We start from the raw sequence: 21,147 nt of genomic DNA on the forward strand, positions 1-21,147 counted from the left end.
GTTGAATAATAAACAATTGAAATATTTCAAAATTCAACAATTAAACTGTGCAACATCATGGTGCAATAAAGTTACAACTAACATTGTTATCGGCAATTAATCGTTTTAATCTTAGTACCTCCTTGCTGCGAGCTTAATAACCAACTGCAAACAGGTCGGGTGTAAGGGGGATACCTTTCACCCTCGCCCCTCACTGCGTTGTTCGAGCCTGCGATATATTCTGACGAGAGGTTGATACTTTCATTTATAAACAATTTATAAACTGAAGAATTTTTTAAGAATGCTAAAAATATAATCAGTTTTATAAAAGTATAACATGTAATAACATTTTTAAAGATTTCCTTTATTAGCTCACCTGAGCTGAAAGCTCAAGTGAACTATTCTGATCACATTTTGTCCGTCGTCCGTCTGTCCGTCCGTCTGTAAACTTTTTACATTTTGAACTTCTACTCTAAAACCGCTTATCCAATTTCAACCAAATTTGGTACAAAGCATCCTTATGGGAGGGCGAATATAAATTGCAGAAATAAAAGTCCGATCTGTATTCAAAGCGGAGAAAACCTTGAAACTGTAGAAAAAGGGGGGTGTATTTTTTAAAAATCTTCTTCTCAAGAACTACTGAGTCCAATTCAACGTAGTTTTGCTTAAATTATCCTTATGGCAAGGAAAATATAATTGCAAAAATTAAGGGCTAATTCTGTTTCAAATCTGAGTTATTACGAAAATAATCAAAGTACTGAAGAACTGACGGGAGTTGATTTTGTCGATGTTTATTATTCTTAAAATCAATAATATGTTATTTTGCATGACAAGTACATGTAGTTTCTAATTTGTATTACGCACATTTTTATAATATGAATTTTTGGACTTTTTCGACAAGAATGTCTAGAAACCCCCATATGAACCATGTTAAATAATATTTAAAGATAAAATTAATTCAATCAAACTTTGTATCAGTCATAGAAATATTTCTCAAAAATTGTATGGATCCAAGCAATATTGAACTCTAGTCTCGTTCAACCAAACGCTCGGCTGACACCGTAAATCTCCGACAAGGATTTACGGAGACAGCCGAGCGTCGAGTTGAACGAGACTATATTGAACTCTGGCGTAGGAATACATACGACTACAAAAAATATTTAAATTGTTCGTACCATTTAAAATCTGAATATTTTCAAGGTTTTTATAAATAAGTTTCCTTGAAAAACAATGCTTTAGCATACATTACATCGAATTTATCGATTATTTTCAAGAACTAAGTCTTGTCAGCAGCAATGATTTATGCTGAGGTCCAAACACTGATTCACTTTCGGTTTGTCTGAGTAACTGCATAGGAGAGTTGATTAAAATCAACTCCCAATAATAAAGGAAAGGCGTGTTTCAGCTTCGGGCTCGGCATCCGGTAAAATGGATAGGCAAGACTTGGACTGGGCAAAACAAAAGATTGGCAGTTATTAATCTGCCAATCTCATTAGAATTTCAGGATATTTGATGGACCAGTATATTTGGATTTGCTGTAAATATTGCTGCAAAATAATGCGTATTTGGAATTGACGATTGTCGATCTGCCCCGGCTTTTATTTTGCCACGGCCCGGGTTTGCATACCCATTTTACCAAGACTCGTATTCCATACTTCTAAAACGAGGTTCTTTGTTTTAAGCAGCCATGACATTATACGAAAAAGGGTCGATCTGACTTGTTATGCAACAGTTCGCGTATTACGGGAAGTTTTTGAAACATGCAAAATATATTGGTGCCGATTTTGTGAAGTAAATTGAAGCTAAATATTTCAATGCGTTGACAGTTTTCACACATGACGTTGGTGTTAGCTTATTCTGATTTTCGTTTCATTTTCATTATTTATGCTTTGTAACCGTGGAACTATCGTCTGTATTTCGTGATTTTTACGTATCAAATCAAACAGAGACTTCGGTAAATCAAACAGTTAACTGTTTACCTGCGCAAATTAAGCAAAACCTACGCGAACTGTGACCTCTGTATCTTGCTTATAATTCTACGATTGACGCTGAAATTTTGGTTGAACATTAGAAATTCTATATGAATTAGAGTATGTTAAATACTTGTACAAACAAAATAAAAGAATGATATTCTGTATATACCTACTCTCTTTATACAATAAATAATGTGAAATATATATCAATTTTGATAGTTATTCAGACACGAGTAAATAAAAACGACATCTTTAAAACAGTTTCCATAGTTCTGACACCTTTCTGTTGTGGGGATAAAGTTATTATCGCTATTCCTAAGAAAATATCACAGCGAAAAATGATCCTGGTTTGTACGCGAGGTAAATAACAGTCATTTAATTATAATGGAGAAGACAAATTAAATTTTTGAATGTTTTTAATTTAAGGAATTGAGCACATTGTTACAATTTTCTTCTTCACATCTATACATGTAGGATTTTTTGAATAAAATACAATAACTATTATATTTTTTTTAAAAAATACAATAACTAGTAAGTAGTTGATGAAAAAAATGTATATGCTCTCATATATTTCGATCGCTTTACAAAGTGGGGGGGGGGGGCAGAACATAAATATAGGGAATTGGAAGTTAACAACTTAACAGTGTACCCCTACCAAATGTTTAGTTTTATATCTTGCGTAGGATTTTCTTATTCTGGTAAAAAATAGTATTTCATGAAGGTACAATGTCAAAGATTACGTGTATGCAAAAATAAGTGTAAAATTCGAATACTTGACAATATTTATTTTTTGTTATTCTACCGAGAGACCATATGGCACAATATCTTTTGAACGCCCATTGTTTGCTCAGGTGAGCGATGTGGCCCCATGGGCCTCTTGTATCCTGCTTTGTATGAAAGAAAAGTAAACACTATTTGAGTCTTTTGAAGAACGGTATACGATTCCGTTTGATTATGACACTTTTTATAGCAACACTGGTTGTGAAAAGGTGAAAAGGTGAAAAGGTCACCCAAGTTAATTCTTTATATAGAAACACATGGTTAATTACATGTATCATCAAAACCAGACTACAGCAGACATTGGACCACGTGAGTTTTTCGGTATCCATAGCACTAAAAGCCCTTTACACAACCAAGGTCGCCTTATCGCCTGGAATAAAAACTCACGCTTCCGCCAACGCGAGATCTTTGTTTATATGTCCATATTGACACGATACTTGTACAGAATTACGAGAAAATTGACCAAAAAGGGGTGTATTGTTTTACCAGATTCAAATAATTTTCCAAACTCAGAAACATGGAGAGGAATTTCTTATTAACAATAATCGTGGGATGTGTCATAGCATCGTTTAGCAATGCCGTGCGTAATGTTGGAAAAATTCCGTTGAATTCAGCAGCATTCGCGAACCTTTATGAGAATCCAAATGCACAGTCTCCGAGTGAAAAATATGACTTGCTTTTATCAACATTCTCCGGAAATCCTTTCACCTCAGGTACGGTCAATCTTTACCGAGGAATCGGACAGCAAATTAAAAACATCGGGAGTGTTCGGAAGGAAGTTCTTGCCAATAGAATGTCCTGGCCAAATGAAGTAGCTGGTGTTCCAGGTTTGTTTCGCATATATGCTTTTATTGAAACTTTGGACGTCGCTGAAGTGTGAATTCTCTCCTCTCGCTGAAAACATTGCATGCTTACAAACCTTTATGATCATCTTCAGTTATATTAATTTTTTTAGGAAATTTGAAAAAAAATGTATAATAATATTTTGCAAAAAAAATATCACTACATCAATGTTGTTATTATAACCTTTGATTCCTTATTATAATCATACATTGCAAAGCTCCTCGGAGTAAACGCTTAGATGTATCTTTTTACGCGATTTTCATTTTTGGTTGACGCTAACATTCGGGATCTGTCATTTTTGCTTTGTTACCCCATGCTAATAAATCATGCTACTAAATTGCCATGACTCAATTAACAAAATTATTATCTTTTTACAAATAAATGCTTTCTTAAGTTCTTTTAGCATATATATCTGACAATTTAAGTACTTGAATTAGACTATTGACCGCAATAACAGAAAACGTCTTTGAAAAGAACATGGTTTATGCATTTTCTCTTGATGTTCTCTCATAGCTTATATGAGTTATGATTTGTAATTAGAGTTTTGATAAAAATACAAATTATATACATTTTATATAGAAAGCGTCTTTGGAAAGCGCATGGTGGCCATTCCAGACGGCTTCCTTGTACCGTTCAAAGACGACGGGTACATTTACCTGGTGGATATCTCTGGGAGCACCCCGCAGGGGCCGTACAAACTGACTGACCACACGGAGGGTAAGTGGTTCTACCACCGCGTGGTGTGGAAGGATATGGACGGGGACGGGGATCTGGACATACTCACCTGTCGGGCCAGGGAACCGGTCTTCTCCATCTTCTGTAAGTTGCTGTTCAATGAATCCACTCTTATGTAAAAGTTATACGATCCTAGTACATTTTATAAAGTCGAGCTTTGGATGTCTTATTTTCTTTATCTTTACAATTTGAGGATCTTTTCTTTTCATATGGCCAACATTTACGGTGTTAGATATTTTTATATTTTTTGTATATTTGTTTGGAGGTTGGTATGGTTGGGGGCTGAGAGATTATTAGCCCATAAACATTTAATTAGAAAGAAAGACAAAATTTGATGCAATGCAAGCGATATCGCAAAGATTCAATCAGACTGAAAAATTCCATTGTAAGTCGTTTCGATCATTAAATCGGATATTCTTTCTTCGTCATAGATAGTACATATACTTTTCTACAAATTTAAATCAGAGTTCCATACTGTTGAACTAAATATTATATTGAATTTGAATAGATAATTCAACAGAAAGCAGCTGACTTTTACGCGGCAACATTTTCTATTAACCTTGAAGATGAAGGTATGGACTATTTTATCAATAATCTCGTCTTAACATATTACTGTCTTTCCTTCACATATATTAGCCACAAAAGACACGGAACTACTTTGGTTAGAAAATCCTGACACGCACCAATACAGATCACCATGGAAACAACACGTCATTACTCACGGACCCGACGTCTACTTCAGGAATCTGAAAGTAAATACGACTGATGGAGTATATGACGTCATCGTCACGACAGAATTTTTTGCAAAAAAGCTGAGCGTTCATTGGACCACTGATAGCATGAACAGATGGAACGACTTATCAAAGGTTGTCTGCACTATAAGGAATACAGTAACAATGATTGTATTTGATATGAGAAATATTTTATATTGCGGGGGGAAAATAAAATGCACTAATGTACAATGATATGTTAAACAGAGTTTTTACGTGAATATGCTCAAAAAAACTAAGTAAGATAAAACTGAATTCTCTAGTATTTCATGAGTTTAAATCTTTTAAAAGGTACATTCTAGAACAGTAGATACTACAGCCGGGGCTCTGTTTGACGTAGAAATCAATGACGTCAATGGTGATGGACGAGAGGATCTCCTCGTGGTATCCAATGGCATGAACGGAAGTGTACTGGTCTACGAAATTCCCAGCGATTTCCGGTTAGTTGAAGTTAGACACCGTTCAACATGAAATTGTCTGATTACATTATTTTGAAATTCAATAATAAAGCAACTTTATATTTATATTTGAAAACAGAACGGACAACTTTCCGAGACACACGATAGCGACCAACTTTGTCCCTCGGTCGACGGGTCAAGGAAAGGGGGCCCCAGGGTCAGCGTTCTGTATCCGATCTCGGTCCTCCGACAGAAGGTACGTTGATAGTGTGACAGAAGGTATGTTGCTAGTGTGACAGAAGGTATGTTGATAGTGTGGTACAAGAAAACTAGAAGAATCAAATATTAGTACTTAAACTTGGAAAAATCATATTGTTTTATTTCCTATGTTGGCAATATGTGGCATAAGATATTTTCATTTATTGAAAAATATCATCATAATAATTATGCGTTGACAATGTAGTATCATTTTAAGAGATCGTAATTGATCAGTTGTAAAAGAATCCCATACATGTACATGTAATTGGGAAATTTTATACACATTTTTCTAGGCTTAACGATTCACATTATTCTAACAGTTCTCGTCCCATGATCCTTGTGTCTGGAGACGACGATGGACGGGCCTACTTCCTGGAACCCAACAGTAACTCGACAAAGGACTGGTCCTACACCAAAAACGTGTTTCACGACGCCGGAAGCGGAACTGTAGGACAAATTGCGTACGCAGACGTCGACGGAGACGATTTTGTTGACCTCTTTGTTCCTAACTTTAATCTAAATGATATATCAATTTATACATTTGCGCCTTCTGAACAAATCCCCTTTGGTTATTAGTACTATTCTGTGATGTAACGTTTCGTAAGAATTTTATTTTGGTGTCATTCCATGTTTAGTGTCCAGTACTTGTACTGATAAGAAACATCGTGATAGTCAAATTCTTCAGTACATGTATAAGGAAAATTCCACTTGTGAAACATTACATGAACTCATTTTATGTTGTTGTTTTGTTTTAAATAACTGTTACTTATACATACATTTTGTACTATATGTATGGTATGAACTCATTTGTTTAATCCAATTAAAACATATGTGCAACTTCTACTTTCTGTCAAAGAATTTTTTCTCTTCGAATAATATCTATTCAAGAAAAAAGGAATCTCCCGGTCTGATTGATTGATTGTGGTTTTACGTCTCTTCAAGAATATTTCTACGGAGGCGTCCCAATTCCTCAATCGGGGTCTTTTGGAAGTCTTGTCAGTTTCTAGAAGGTTTTATTTATTCTATTTTGAGAAGTGGACAGGCATATGGCCTACATCCACTTCTCTTCGCAAGCCCTCGTATTTTGATTCTGGAAAACGTGTAAATGTCGGAACCGAAGACGAGCTACACTTCGACCCATGTTTCGACTATAGTTTCCCTAAATTTTCGTAACAAATTTCGCATTTTTGTTTTCCAGAATCAAATTTGAGGGCTTGCGAAGAGAAGTGGATGTAGGCTATGCCTGTCCACTTCTCAAAAGAGACTAGGTTTTATTAAGACCCACAACGTAACTGACAAGGAACACTTGTTCAAAGATTTGTACGAGTTTGGTTTGTCGAAATTTAGGATCGATCCCGGGACCTCCCACACATAACAGTACAATATAAAGACGTCTTTCTTTTGTTTGTTTTTAAAATTCATCTTAGAAGTCCCCTTAATTAAAATATTTCGGTCTATATAGATACATATTTCAAACTAGAGTTACTCGCATAACGCTATTTGTCCAGCTACATGATCAAAATTTTAACTAAGCTCAGTGCTTTTTTTTATTTTTGTTTGACATTACGAGGAAATCATTTATTTCAGCTTGACCATTTGCATTTTCTTTTTTTTCTTGAGCACAGAAAATAAATGTTCAGCTTGCAACTGGCATACAAAAACACTCATATATGTACACTATTTTAAACATTTTGTCATATTTCTGTAACTGTGCGAAACAATTGCTTTAATATTTTTTAGTTTAATGCAAATTTATACACGAGATTATTATCCAGTTCCGATCTTTATAACTGTTCATCTTCAGTCACATACGAAACTAAGGGTTGTACATATACATGGCTTTACACAGTGAATTTAGAGATGCAGACGATACATTGGTTATATTTGGTATATGACAGTATAGAACGCAGTTTTTGAAGGGAAAATATGTTCTAAATCATTAAGTACACCGGGAAAGCTACTATAATGCTCAATGCATCCATATAGAGTGGCAATATGAATTTATGTGACAGGGATAAACTGAGACTACACTCTCAGTGTCTGCTTTCCAGTCTAGAAGGCAGTTGACACAAAAACTTAAGAAATTGGTTTTTGGCAAGGAATGAGTTTATTGCTTGAACAGAATACCTCATCTATATCTTACAGAAATTTCTTATTCACAGTGAAAGAAAAAGAAATCACTACTTGGATGTTATATTCCATCCTGGTCAAAGTGAAAGTAAAAGTAAAATTGCTATCAATCAAATTTTTGGGGGGAAAGAGGTTTGAAGATCAATTTTTGAATATATGCATACATAGAAATAAACATATAGAGCCAAAGCATTTTTGTTTTTGTATTTTTCATAAGGGTACATTATTTGCCTAAGACCAATGTTTAATAAAAAGCAATATTTATTAATTAAAACATATATGGATAAATCTTGAATATTATCTATGGAACATATAATATATTAGATAATTTGAACAATAATTAATTGTAGTCATATTAATATTAATTATATTATTATAACCCTGCTGCTATAGTTTTCAGCAAGGGGTCTCTATCTATTTCACACATATTTACAAGTACACAGCAACTGCCACAATATTAATAAATACAATAAAGGTATATCTATAAGGCTTTTCCTAAAGTTTTCGGTCATTAATTAGTTGTTAATTATCATCTGCAGGTGAAGAAGCCTTCTTTGGAAGCCTAAAAATCTATTCAACATAGTTTTACTCCAATGCTGTCCTGCTAGCAATTATTAAAGAAGTACTATAAACCTAGTTCAAAGAAATAAACTCAAAACTAACTTAGTTTTGGCATGACATTTTTGATGTTAGAAAATAATTTAAAGATTACTTCTGGGTATTCCAGACACAGTCTGCATAGATTGATTCACAATATGTGAAAACGACTAACTTCCATTAAGACAAAAAAAATTTAAGATCAACCTTTCATACATTCATAACTGTTTTACACGATATAACATATTATAATCGTACATGTTGGTATGAAAGAGAAGAAATATTATGTAAAATGTACACATATACATTCTAATAGAATTGCTATGAGATTAACCACAGTCCAGACAAAACAATGTTTCAGAAAAAAAAAACTGAACAAAAAATTCTACTTCGAAAGATGAAACATTTTTATACTGTGTCCCACACATAAATTAATTGATAATTAGAAGAAAAAATAAAATTGGTTGAAAACATCGAAACCACACAGGAGGACGTTAAAATCATGGGTAATTTTAGGACAATCGCCAACTACTGATGTTTCTTCTTCTAATTTCTCCGACACTGCAATCATTGCCTCTGGGTTTTTTCTATTTAGCCTGCATAAAAAGACAACAAGAAAATGATTAACATAAATAGTTTTTTTTAATTCTTTCAAAAAGTCTTTCATGTGTATTAAAAACTGCATATTGGAAGTTATTTAGGTTACTCAAATGTTAAAAATAAATTATGCAAGACAAGCAAAACTATCTTTCTTTATATTACAAGCATCAAAAATTTGGTTCTGAAAAGGTCAAGTAATTGCTATTATTAACAATAAAGGTGCAAATTTGTCTTGTTCTTGGAAGTATAAATGACCTGCAATGCACATGCTATCCATGGCTTTGTCTTATCTAAGCAAAGATGTCAAGCATAAATAATTGTTATTGATAATATATATACACTGTATATATTTACAGTATGATAAATAAGATTCATATAATGATATTAATCATGGTCCATAAAAGCTGTGCAACAAATTCATTATTGGGTTTTAATCACTTGTTCACGGTTACTTATCAAATTAAACAATGAAACATGAAATTATAATTTCATTTCATTGAATTACATATATTAATTTCCTTTTTTTAAATTCATCTAATTAATGTTGATTATTGATTTAGCTGAAAAAGTGAGAAGAAAATACAGTACCGATAAGACCCGACCTAACACCAAAGTAAACCACAACTAAACCCCGGGTTTACTGCTTTTTGAAAATCTGGGTTTACGGTACTCAGGGTTTACTTTAGGTTTACTTCGGGTTTACTTGGGAATTGCTTTTGGGGTCCACTGTACGCACTGAAGTGTGAAGCAGGTTTACTTTAGGTTTACTTTGGGTTTACTTGGGAATTGCTTTTGGGGTTCACTGTACACACTGAAGTGTGAAGCAGACCAGTCTTTTATCTTACCATCCTACTGCCTGTAAAATCTGCCCCTTGAATATTCCAAATACATAGTGTCTGATTTCAGGGGTACACTTCTGATCGGGGTTTACAGTAAACCCGGAGTAAACCCAGGGTTTAGTTGGGGTTTACTTTTTGTTAGGTTGGGTCTGATCAGCACTGTATATATTTATGAAAACCACTCCAAACAGTTGTATTTTAAATAAAGTTAATGCATACTAAACAAAACTGCAAACATCTACATTGATCGAATCTTTGACTGGTTCATCTGAACTCTTGTTATTAAGGCTATACAAGTACTCTAATCAAAAAAAGTGCATTCTATGTAATATACATTAGAAACCAGTTCTATATTTTGCCTCAAAAAAAAAAAAAAGAAAAAAGAAAATTGTAAATTAATATTTAGATGCAACTGCAAAAGAGATTAAAGGTACTAATAAAAGAAATAAACTTAAAGATTACTGGAAAAAGGAGTGCAAACAATGAATGTGTTGATGTGTCATTAAGGATTTCTGGAACAGTGTAGTAATTGCTGAGGATATAGAGTAAAATAATCTAGTCATGGCAATGCAATTTCTCTTCAAAGGGAAATAACTCCTCTACAATAAACATACCTCAATTTATAGCTAGCGTAGAAACCAGGTTGATAATTTATTCCGCCTGAAAAGAGTATTCAAGTTCTCTAACACTCCAGAGCACAAGATACTGCATTTAGCTGGACTAGTTTAAAACACCATAATACACTGGTGAACTAGTCGACCAACAATTGATTCCAATGATTGGGTACGTAGCATAATGATAGTCATATAAGGGACACAAATCACTCAGAAAACACACACACACACAGAAGTTAGTGTATGACAAAAACAGACTTAGAGACACAGTAACATAAGATTAATCCCATCAGCCCCTGCTCAGCGACATTTTATATGTACAATGTACATGTTTCATAAGATTAATATTTCATTTGTCTAGCCCCGCCCATCTTATATGTACATGTACATTCAAGTACAAGTCATCAAATCCATTTAAATTTCGAATTATGCATTGTACTACACAACATATTTTCTATTAACAATGTCAGATCATCAGAAATTTCCATTAAGTACACTTTTTTATATTTACAAAAAAAAAGACATTAGTTCTTTTCCCTATTTTACAAATTTACATTTGATATCACCCAATATCCACATCAGTAATTTCAAATTTTAACAACAACACAGGGGCCAAAAAAATCTATTAAGATTTCTTGTTAAATTTAGTGCAATGAACTCAATTCATTTTCTCTTATTCATAACCACTCTCATTTTTCTCAATCTCCTCCAAAATTGATTATAAAGCACTATTTTATCTCATACAGACTTCATGCTTCATTTTCCTCTTTACCCCTCTTTGCAGTGAAGACATAACACTTGATTTACAGAAGCAACACAGAAAATGGACAGAAAGCAGAAGCAATTCTTACCTTTTCTTCCCCTTCCTCGTCCAATGCATATTTACTCTGTCCTGTGGACTTCAAATTGCCACGGAAATCTGATTTATCTTTCTTAAGCTTATCAAATCTGCAAATGGTAAAAAAGAAATATGTAGTAAATAGCCTTCGCATCAGCTCTGTTTCCAAAATAATACTGAATGACTGTCCAAGTTGTTTAATCACATCTTTGGTTATTTAGAAATACTTACTTGCTTTCTTTGTTGACTTTTCTAAGAACAGGCTTAACGCTGAAAATGTATGATATGAAAATATAAGATATCATTGTCCTTATGAAAATTATCATATTTAACCCAATTTCAGTCTCAAAACTTCTAAAAATTTAAATATATGAAGAGTACTGGATCTTTCTCAACTTCTGGATGAATATAGTTATGTGCTATTTAAAAACATCAGAGCATGTATAACAAATGTCTCTTGTCAGTTTGTTGATTTTTGAGTTTTCACATCATACTGTAGACCCTCAATAATATGAAAACTGAATATTACAGTACCGATCAGACCCAACCTAACAGAAAGTAAACCCCAACTAAACCCTGGGTTTACTTTCTGGGTTTACTCTGGGTTTAGTAGAGTGCACCCAGAGTAAACCCCAAGTAAACCCAGAGTGGACACAGAGAGTAAACCCCGATCAAAAGTATACCCTGAAAGCAGACGCTACATGTGATTAGGAATATATAAGGGGCAGGAATCACAGGCAGTACGATGATAAGATTAAATACAGGTCTGCTTCACATATAGTTGACTCCAAAAGCAATTCTTGAGTAAACCCAAAGTAAACCCAGAGTAAACCCCGAGTGGACCCAAATTTTCAAAAAGTAAACCCAGAAAGTAAACCCAGGGTTTAGTTGGGGTTTACTCTGGTGTTAGGTTGGGTCTGATCGGTACTGTATATATTGATGTAAATGTAGTAAACTAGGATCTTCATGGCCATAACTTTAGGTTAACTATATGTTCATTTTAAGGTCAAGATCACACTTGACCATGTCTTTTGCACTTACAATTTTCCTTTGGAATCGTTCACTTTGAGAGATAGAGAGTTGATCTACAAAGAAAAATTAGCAAATATTCATATTCACACAATTTTTTTCACACACCAGTCAAACTTCGTAATCTCAAACTAGATGGGACTGTTTAAAAACTTCAAGATATCCGAGTATTCGAGATACTGAGGGTAAAATACTTTAAAAATAAGGGGTTGGGACTTACAAATCACTTCGTCATATCCATTGTATTCAACATATCAGTGTTTGAGATATCGAAGTTCAACTGTATGTATCCATTATAAAATACGAGCAGAGTTTAGAATGCTGTAAGGAATGGTTACAAATATGTAACCATGACAACTTACTTCTCCTTCCTGTTTCCTAACTTTCATGTTCCAATCATAGACTTCTTCCTCCAGGGTGGCCATCAAAGTATGAAGGTCCTTGCATAGTTTAATAAGAGCAGCTGTTAAATAAGAATACAATCATTGAAAACATAATGAATTTTTATGCTGCTTAGCTGATGTATTCAGATTTTTATGCCAGGATTTTTGTAAAAAAAAATCATTAAGAAAATATCATTACAAGTAAAGGTTTTGTACAAATTAAAAAATATGTTTTGTACAAATTGAAAAAAATACATTTTCTACAATTCTCATGTTCATGTACGTATTAACAAATAATCAATAGCAGTGAATCATTAATTTTGTTCTTTATGATGAGACACACAGCAAATTTTCACATTAAACGACTTAAATTATTATGAATTCTTAAATAACTAGAAACAACATTCAAAGAAAACTATAAGACATGGTAATTCAAAGAATATGTAATGTTAAACTCTCTATTTAAGGATGCAGGAAAAGTGTATATGATACTCAGATAAGAGAAAGGGTAACACATCTCACAAGAGCAAATAGAAATAGTAAGTTGTTCTTTTTTCATATTGCTTTTCAATCTTCACCAGAGTAGATTTTTCATTTTATATACAAATCAGAGCAATATTAAACTATATATAGACAGACATGCAATCTTTCAAACAAACAGAAAACGTAGTACATGTATTTCACAGGAGTGTTCATATCATGCAAAAATATAAAAACCCATTTTAGACTGAATGGGCTTGTACATGAAATCAGTCATAGATGTATCAATTTTGTTCAACAAATCAACAACTGAGCATCCACACTCCATGCTGCACTATGCTTCATGCTTCTGCAGCCTACCCTTGTCTTTGCCCTGGGTGTCACAGGGCGGGACCCGCTCGTTGATGAATCGCTCCTTCTCCTCGGCTTTAGCCTTGGCTTCATTTCTCAAGTCTTCTGCCGCTTTAGCCATGATCAATGCCTTTAATCAAATTCCCACAAGTTTCACTTATATTCTTGCTCAAATATATTTTAATTTATCAGAGAACTTCATGCCACTCCATGCCAATTATTTAGAAAGAACTCGTGAAACCCAAAGAAATCCATGCCTATGTCTACATATATAACATCAACAATTCTGTTTGAAATTTTCATCTCTATACACACTACTTACCAAAATGCAGAGTTAAAGTCATGCTTTGATTGAAATTTCTTATGTGTTTTGAACTGATACAATATTATGCTTCATAATTTGTAGCTGTAATGTTTCATTTGTTTTGGGCTTGTCCATATCTGTAATTTTCAAAGGAGACTCTCTAGCTTAAAATCAATCTTCTTCACAAACATTCTGGTTCCATGGTCACATAAAATGGCAAAAATGAAAACCATAACCACCAATCAAATTTAGATCCAAAAATGGAAAACCAAACAATGTGCAATGAGAACACAACACAAATCTGTACAAAAAAAATACATAAAAGTGCAACTGGACAACAAAAAAGTATTCCTCAATGTTACCTTTACTCATGCTTTCCAGGTCAGATGGGAGGGGGGTGACTCTGTGCATTGGCCGGGGGTTTGAGTGGGAGGTGTGAAAGGAAGAAGAATCACTGGATGACATGCTTTCCTCGTCTTCGTCATCCGCAGAATCAGAGTCACCATGCAAATCCTGACAACAACATGCTCACAATCATGCTCACTTTTTCAATGATGAAAAAATTCTTTACTTTTATTTCTTTAAGGAGGTATGAGACACCTCTATAATGTGAAATACTTTCTTTCAAAATAAACAATAAAATATCATATACATGTACAGGTAATATTACTAGTTCTGTCTTTTGCAATATTGATGGCTAAAGGTATGGCACAATTATTAAATGGTCAGTTATTGATCTGCAAGTTTCGAGTTTGAAACCCAATTTTTAATAATTTTATCTTTCGATCTTCATACTTTAAAGTGAATCTTATTGCAAAATATTGTACAAAATGATCATTTTAAATTGTGATTATATTTTGAATATGATGTTCCTTCATTCACATGAATATCCTGAGATGTCCCATACCACCTTAAATATTTCAAACCAAAAAAAACCAAGTACAGCACAAAAAACGTAAAAATGGAAATTAAAACCTTCAAATTCTTAAAAGAAATATTTTCAAGACAGCCTCACTATTTCATATATCAACTAATTTTGCAAAACAATCATGCACAAGATATTTAATTCTGTGGTTGTGTGGTCAACATATGCCATTTTTTCTATCATAGTTTGAGTGATATTTTTGGGGTCTTTTTTCAGGTTTCTGCATTTAAATGAAGTAAGTAAATCAAAATGCTCCATTTCTACTGCATGTACTTTACAACAAAATCATGCAAGACAGTAGAAAAATAAACAGCAAGCAATTAATGAGGAGGATGATATGATTTTTTTTTCATTATTGGTTTAGTTAACCTTTCAAACAGTGGGGGGTAAAAATTTTGAAGCTGGGGTATATTCTTATGATAAATTTATAAAAAAAAAATAACATTTGGATACACTTACAGGTTGTTACGGATAAAAAAAATCGGAAATTAAACATGGTCGTTTATTTTTTTCTTTCAAAAACTCAATTTCTGGGTTTTGTTGATTGTGTGAATATGACCTACTTTCTGAGAGGAAGTGACCTACTTTGAGCTTATTCTTCTTTTCTTTGTCAAGTCCTCCCAACCCTTTCCTCTTGCGGTTTCTCTTCTTTTGTTCCTCTTCCATCCTTCTTGCTGCCTACGAAATGGAAACAATGACTGTCCAAATACACACCGCCTAAAACGGCCACCATCCTTTCTCTTGTGACACAATTACTACGACCTCTCTTCAGCAATTCTTAATCAATTTCCCTTTAACAGACTATATCCCTTCTAAATATCTAAATTTTTCGAAAAATTTCCTTCATCTGGTAAATATTTTTTTGGTGCACATTATTAATGGTGCAATTATATGGGAGAATACATGAAGTAACTATTACAGAAAAGTCGTTCACAACTAAGAGACAGTTACAGACTTTTTACTGGTGTACGAATAAATGTAGAGGGGTGAAAACTATTTTGTTCTGACTGAAAATCTTTCCTTTTTTTAACATTGCGTCATCCTATAGGACATGATGAAATTTTAAAGAACGTATCTTTTTGAGAAAAGATTGGAAACGTAACAAGAAATAGAAATATATGAAATGTGAGATTAGTTCATGAGACACAGGACAGATGGGAACACGTCACGACGCTAGACACCCATGGACCATGTGGCAATGTCTATTTCTATGGCATTCTCTCTATCCTAGAATGCTAACTCTCATCTTCTTTTTTAAATTTTGTAAACATGCACAGATTCAACAGTGGTGAATTTTCTACCATGCATCTATTTTTCTTTTTATTTTAACCTCTGAGACAAGTCAGCAATTCAAATAAACAAAAATCTTTTCTGAGGAGGCTACCAAGTCAAACAACTTGTTATTTTTTTCCAATTCTTTCTTTTGACAGGCAGACAGAAAAATAAATGTCTGCTTGTCAGAAAAATAAAGAATTGTTTGTATGACATTTTCAAATGTTTTTTTTAAAGATCTCGCCCCATCCTCCGATTGATGGAAATCATCACTGTTTCATCTGATGTCATGTGATCACACCTTTGACAAATCAAAAACCTCTATATATTGATGAATAAAGAGGAACAACTGCCATGCAGATCTGCATGTTCATATATTCTTAAAAGCAGAGGGAAGGAATTCTACTAAAAACGCTGAAATCACAACTTTATAATCCTATGTGCTCACACAGATACATATTTGTGCTGCCAAAACATCAACAAAAATGAAAATTTTGCAAATATATAACAAAATTATTTTGGCTCATTTTATAAAAAGCAATAATTAATTTATATTTTTCAAGTTGCACAGTCTGAACTTGACTCTGTTGAATATAATCTTTGTTTAAAGATTCTGCCATTTTTGTTTCTTTACCTCAATCTTTTTTTTTTAACAAACAGAAATAGTACAGTTGCTACACAAAAGTCTACGAAAAATCTATTTGCAAACAGAAATACACATTGCCACTTTAAGAATTTAGAAATTTTTGATAAATTTTTTATAAGTGAAGTTTTCCCTTCTTTGTGACACATTTCAATACCATTGGCGAGAAATGGTCTCCCTTTGGTAATTTAATACGTACTTCTTCACGCTCCTGTTCTTCCCGATCCAATCGCTCTCGCTCAATCCTCTCCTCTTCTTCCTAATTGTCAAATAAAAAAAGAAAATACCATCAATATCAATAGTTTATTGTATCCTCTCCTTTATTACTTCAATCAAGACATCAATCATTCGTCAAAATTTATAGCTTCATCCATACAATCCTTTATAATATTGTGCGATTCAAGACATATGAAACTATAAAAAATTTTAAAAATCTTTGAGAAATTTACCTATTCTTCAACACTTACCTCAATACAGCATTCATCTAACATAATAAATTTATCAGGAGACTAATTCCTCGACCTACCTTAGTCCCGTTTGTACGATGCCAGCCATTTGTTGTTATGGTAACAGGGGTTGCAACAACAACGTCCTAAAATTTGAACAATCACATGCCAATACAGCCTGCTTTTCATGCGATATGTAAAATTAGTCTGTGGGGTTTTATTCTATTTCTAAAATTAAGGCTAGTTCAAACCAAATGTAGGTGTTAACATTAAAACAAAAATTCAAAATAAACAAAATCTTCAAACAAAGTAAACAATGCAAGCAAGTAATTAAGTAAAAACAAAGATTTCATGCAATTACCAATAGCAAGACACCTGTAAATCAAACAAATTTGTATATCACTGATAGTTTTTTTGAGATATAAATTTTATTAAAATTTAAAGTATAAAATAAAAGAACCATGTAAGGCTTGACCTACTTTCTGACTATCACTGGAAGAAGCTGACAGTGGCCTTGACCTACATGGAGAAATGAGTTGACTTTCTTGATATGACAGTGATTCTCTGTTTGATTTAAACGGAGATGATGGTTCCTTGTTATTTTTTGATGAGGATGCACCATCTTGCTTCTCAAACTGCCATCTCTCTGAAACTTTGGCTCCCATAGATTTCTGCCTCCTTAAACTAGTAGGAGCAGGTTCCGATTTTTCTGTCAAATCTGTGCTCTCTGACCAGTGTCGTCGTATTGATGATACATCCTTAAAAGACCCAGAATGCTTCAGTGTTGTGGGTGAGGTCACATGATTATCGTTCAGAGATTCTTTGGATGTGGCAAATCTTGATGCCAAGAGTGTCACTGTGCCAGATTTGCGTGATGCACCACTGTCCATATTGGTTGTGCTTGTGGCTTTAAAACTTGTTGCCAAGGGAGATTTCTGTGAATTATGGGCTGGCTGCCATCTGTCTAACACTTTTTTACTTCCAAATCGAGGAGACTCTGTTTTCTCCTGGAAAGTGTTTTTGAAATTGCAGGAAATTTTAGACCATCTCTTTTATATCTTTTATTTTAAATTTCTAAGCAAAGTGCATTACTTCATTGGTATTGAGAGAGAGAGAGAGAGAGAGAGAGAGAGAGAGAGAGAGAGAGAGAGAGAGAGAGAGAGAGAGAGAGAGAGAGAGAGAGACTGGCTTACTGTAATATTGAGATGAGTTTCACTTGCACTCAATCTCCCGAGTCTATTATTGCTGAGATCCCCATTTGATTTCTCCCCCTCAAACTATCAAAAGTTTAGAATTTATTTATAAAATACTTTTCAAGTAGTACAATGAAATGTGCAATTTCAATGCTACTGTTTCATATAAGAAATCACAAGAGTAGCTTACTCTTTTTTGAATATCTTTTAAGCGATCTGAGCCAGGGGAGATAACTTTAGCATGGTAGACATGCAGATCTTTGGGTGAAAGCGATGCATCCTAAACAGTGAAAAATAGCTAAGTTTTAAAATTAATTGATAAAAATTTATTACATATTGTAGAAATGTTTCCATATTCAATTTCAACGGCAGATTGAAATATCTTTAATCTGTGTTTACCTTTGGGGAAATTTGAAGTGAAGATTGATATTTGATTAGCCTTTCTTGAACATGAGACTGGCTTGACTCATCCAAACTTAGGTTACCTGGCTGAATAACCAAGAAAGTTTGACTGATTAAAGCCTCACTAAGGGTTTCAACTGGTAAGAAATAGATCATCTATTTACATTTATGTATAGTCTTTTAACATGATCTAAAAAAGAAAAATAAAGAGTAAGGAATATCCTTATAACAAATGTCTTACATGCTGGCGTTTATTAGATCCATCTTTCCTGTGGATTTCAAGATGGAGTTCATTTGATTTTTGCTCCTCCATTCTATCCTCGAAAAATGTCTTTAACTGACTGGTTTTGTTGCTTTCTGATTTTCTCCTCTCCATGTCTGATAACTTATTTCCGTGCACGCTGTTGTTTGTGTGATTATTCCAGTCGTCCTCGTCAATAAACAGGTCGTCATTCACCGTGTCATTAACACTCTGTAAGTTGCGTATTCTTTCGTTGATTCGTATTTCTTGCTCTTCTCGCTCTTTTTTCTGTCTGTCTAGTATGTTATCTATTTCTTCCTGTTTATGGCATGCAGAAATAAACATGCAGGAAATATATCATGCATGATAATATTGAACAAGCATTCAAAGAAAATTTGCATAAACAAGGAACATTGAGTCAAATAATATTTCAACTTTTATCACTGAACTGTTTACAGTTAACTTAAAAACAAATCTATCATTTCAATTTTTATAAACAAAATCATTCAGGACACACATGCTCAAACATCACTTACCTTGCAAAAAAGAAGGTTAAGACTTGCATTCTTTTATTTGTTCAGCATGTCAACTTTTTTAAAATTTCACTTAACCTACCACTCACGTTGAACCTTTGACCTTCAGTTGACCTATGACCTACCCTCTTAGCACGCTCAGCCTCCTCCTGTTTTCTTCTCTCTTCGTCCTGTTTCCTTCGCTCCTCTTCCTGCTGGCGTCGGACTTCCTCCTGTCTCTGGCGCTCTTCTTCTTCCTCTTCTCGTCGAGCTCGCTCCTCCTCTTCCTGTCTTTCCTGCTCGGCTTGAGCTGCCCGGCGCTTGCGAGCTGCTTCCTCTGGGTCTACTTGTGGTTCCTCGGGAGCGGCTTCTGGGGTTTCTGGGGTTTCCTAAATACGCCACAGAATATTACAATTCATCACAGATTATTACAATTCATCATTGCCTGTTACAGTCCATCACAAATTGTTACAATTCATCACAGATTGTTTACAATTCATCACAAATTGTTACAATTTATCACGTCATCATCTTAAAATGATTCTAATTACAATTCAGGTAGAATTCAAATGCAGGTAAAATCATTCATCTGCTTATTTTTTTTTTACATGATATAGATACATGTATTCATCAAAATGCCTATTATTTGACTACCTTTAAAAGATTGAAATAAATACTGCAGAAAAATGGATTTAAATAGGCCCTGACACAATCTGTCTTTAGAGTTTATATGATATAATTTCATATACTTCTAATCTATCTACAGCAATACCCGGTATATAATAACCTTTATAAAAGCCCATGTACATATAAATACAGATAAATACAATTATAGATGACCATAAGCATGTAAATACAAATTTATGATCTATATAAGCAATATTGATATGGCAAAGCAGATATGTAAAAGTACATAGATGTAAAATTGCAACACAATTTTCTTAAACCAGTATCTTGAATATCCAAATAGAAATGCATTAAGGAATCAAGTGCATTGGGTCTCACAGTGACTTTTTGGATCAGTTAATAGAACCTGGAACCCCAGACTCATAAAAATGAGATCTGAATAGGAATTGTCTGGAATAATCTACGGAATTGTAGTGACTGGGTATAAATCAAACAGCTTGGGTTGTTTCCTAATGGGACAGCTTAATGATAAGCTTATACATGTACATGCAAACTACTACATACCTCTAATGGCCATGCTTTTTAAAATTAAATGTTCAATTTTCCCACTTTTAATAAGGTAAAATATTTGGGGTATAGGGTGGAGATCTTTCATTTAATTTTTTTTTAAATGGTTCTTTTCCTTGGAAACTGGTCTTTGAATTGGTGCGATGTTAGGCATAATGACAATGATGTTAATGGAGCTAGCTCTACATAATGTGATGGAATTTATCGGAGTATACGTCCATGGAGACAACACCAGATTTATTTTGTTACCTCCTCATCGTATCCACGTCGGCGACGAGAACGCGTGCTTGTGTATGAAGATTCCTGTATGCAAATGAGTGATCAAACATTGATGAAGCTCTTATTACTCATGGCAAAACAACTGATGAAGATCTTTTTACCAATGATAAAACAATGTAACACAAACAGTCCAGGTCTG

The 21,147-nt window shown here is 33.8% G+C and overlaps 2 protein-coding genes across 33 annotated transcripts in view; one reads left to right on the top strand and one right to left on the bottom strand.

The window, feature by feature from the left end:
- Positions 1–3,124: 3,124 nt before the first annotated feature.
- LOC105346920 (uncharacterized) lies at positions 3,125–6,567 on the top strand. Its single transcript, XM_066085039.1, has 6 exons — positions 3,125–3,559; positions 4,155–4,394; positions 4,947–5,176; positions 5,372–5,520; positions 5,618–5,734; positions 6,057–6,567. The coding sequence occupies exons 1-6, from the start codon at positions 3,250–3,252 to the stop codon at positions 6,310–6,312; spliced, it is 1,302 nt and encodes a 433-aa protein (XP_065941111.1). The 5' UTR covers positions 3,125–3,249; the 3' UTR covers positions 6,313–6,567.
- A 1,257-nt stretch (positions 6,568–7,824) lies between these two features.
- The window catches only part of LOC105346986 (trichohyalin), a 45,726-nt gene continuing 32,403 nt past the window's right edge, over positions 7,825–21,147 (bottom strand). For 21 of the 32 annotated variants that reach the window (XM_034474094.2, XM_034474111.2, XM_034474103.2 and 18 more), the window contains 17 exons: positions 20,979–21,032; positions 19,682–19,924; positions 19,024–19,341; positions 18,780–18,869; positions 18,571–18,660; positions 18,381–18,464; positions 17,667–18,194; positions 17,268–17,333; positions 16,941–17,000; positions 15,412–15,504; positions 14,264–14,414; positions 12,746–12,846; positions 12,396–12,439; positions 11,586–11,624; positions 11,368–11,464; positions 10,517–10,562; positions 7,825–9,059 (listed from right to left, as the gene is read on the bottom strand). In XM_034474094.2, coding sequence (XP_034329985.2) covers positions 10,554–10,562; positions 11,368–11,464; positions 11,586–11,624; positions 12,396–12,439; positions 12,746–12,846; positions 14,264–14,414; positions 15,412–15,504; positions 16,941–17,000; positions 17,268–17,333; positions 17,667–18,194; positions 18,381–18,464; positions 18,571–18,660; positions 18,780–18,869; positions 19,024–19,341; positions 19,682–19,924; positions 20,979–21,032 — 2,067 coding nt within the window. In that variant the 3' untranslated portion in view covers positions 7,825–9,059; positions 10,517–10,553. Of the gene's footprint in view, positions 9,060–10,516; positions 10,563–11,367; positions 11,465–11,585; positions 11,625–12,395; positions 12,440–12,745; positions 12,847–13,606; positions 13,728–14,263; positions 14,415–15,411; positions 15,505–16,940; positions 17,001–17,267; positions 17,334–17,666; positions 18,195–18,380; positions 18,465–18,570; positions 18,661–18,779; positions 18,870–19,023; positions 19,342–19,681; positions 19,925–20,977; positions 21,033–21,147 lie in introns of those variants that run through there. The other 11 variants (XM_034474154.2, XM_034474253.2, XM_034474258.2 and 8 more) reach the window with 9 other exon arrangements.

This window comes from Magallana gigas, chromosome 5, assembly GCF_963853765.1.
Source record: "Magallana gigas chromosome 5, xbMagGiga1.1, whole genome shotgun sequence".
Classification (NCBI taxonomy): Eukaryota; Metazoa; Mollusca; class Bivalvia; order Ostreida; family Ostreidae; genus Magallana; species Magallana gigas.

What these genes read in the sequence shown, in the direction of transcription:
- LOC105346920 (XM_066085039.1), top strand. Translation starts at nt 3,250, where the DNA reads ATGGAGAGGAATTTCTTATTAACAATAATCGTGGGATGTGTCATAGCA. An exon ending in GATGGAACGACTTATCAAAG is followed by an intron (nt 5,177 to 5,371) that starts GTTGTCTGCACT and finishes ATCTTTTAAAAG; the next exon opens with GTACATTCTAGAACAGTAGA. An exon ending in GAAATTCCCAGCGATTTCCG is followed by an intron (nt 5,521 to 5,617) that starts GTTAGTTGAAGT and finishes ATTTGAAAACAG; the next exon opens with AACGGACAACTTTCCGAGAC.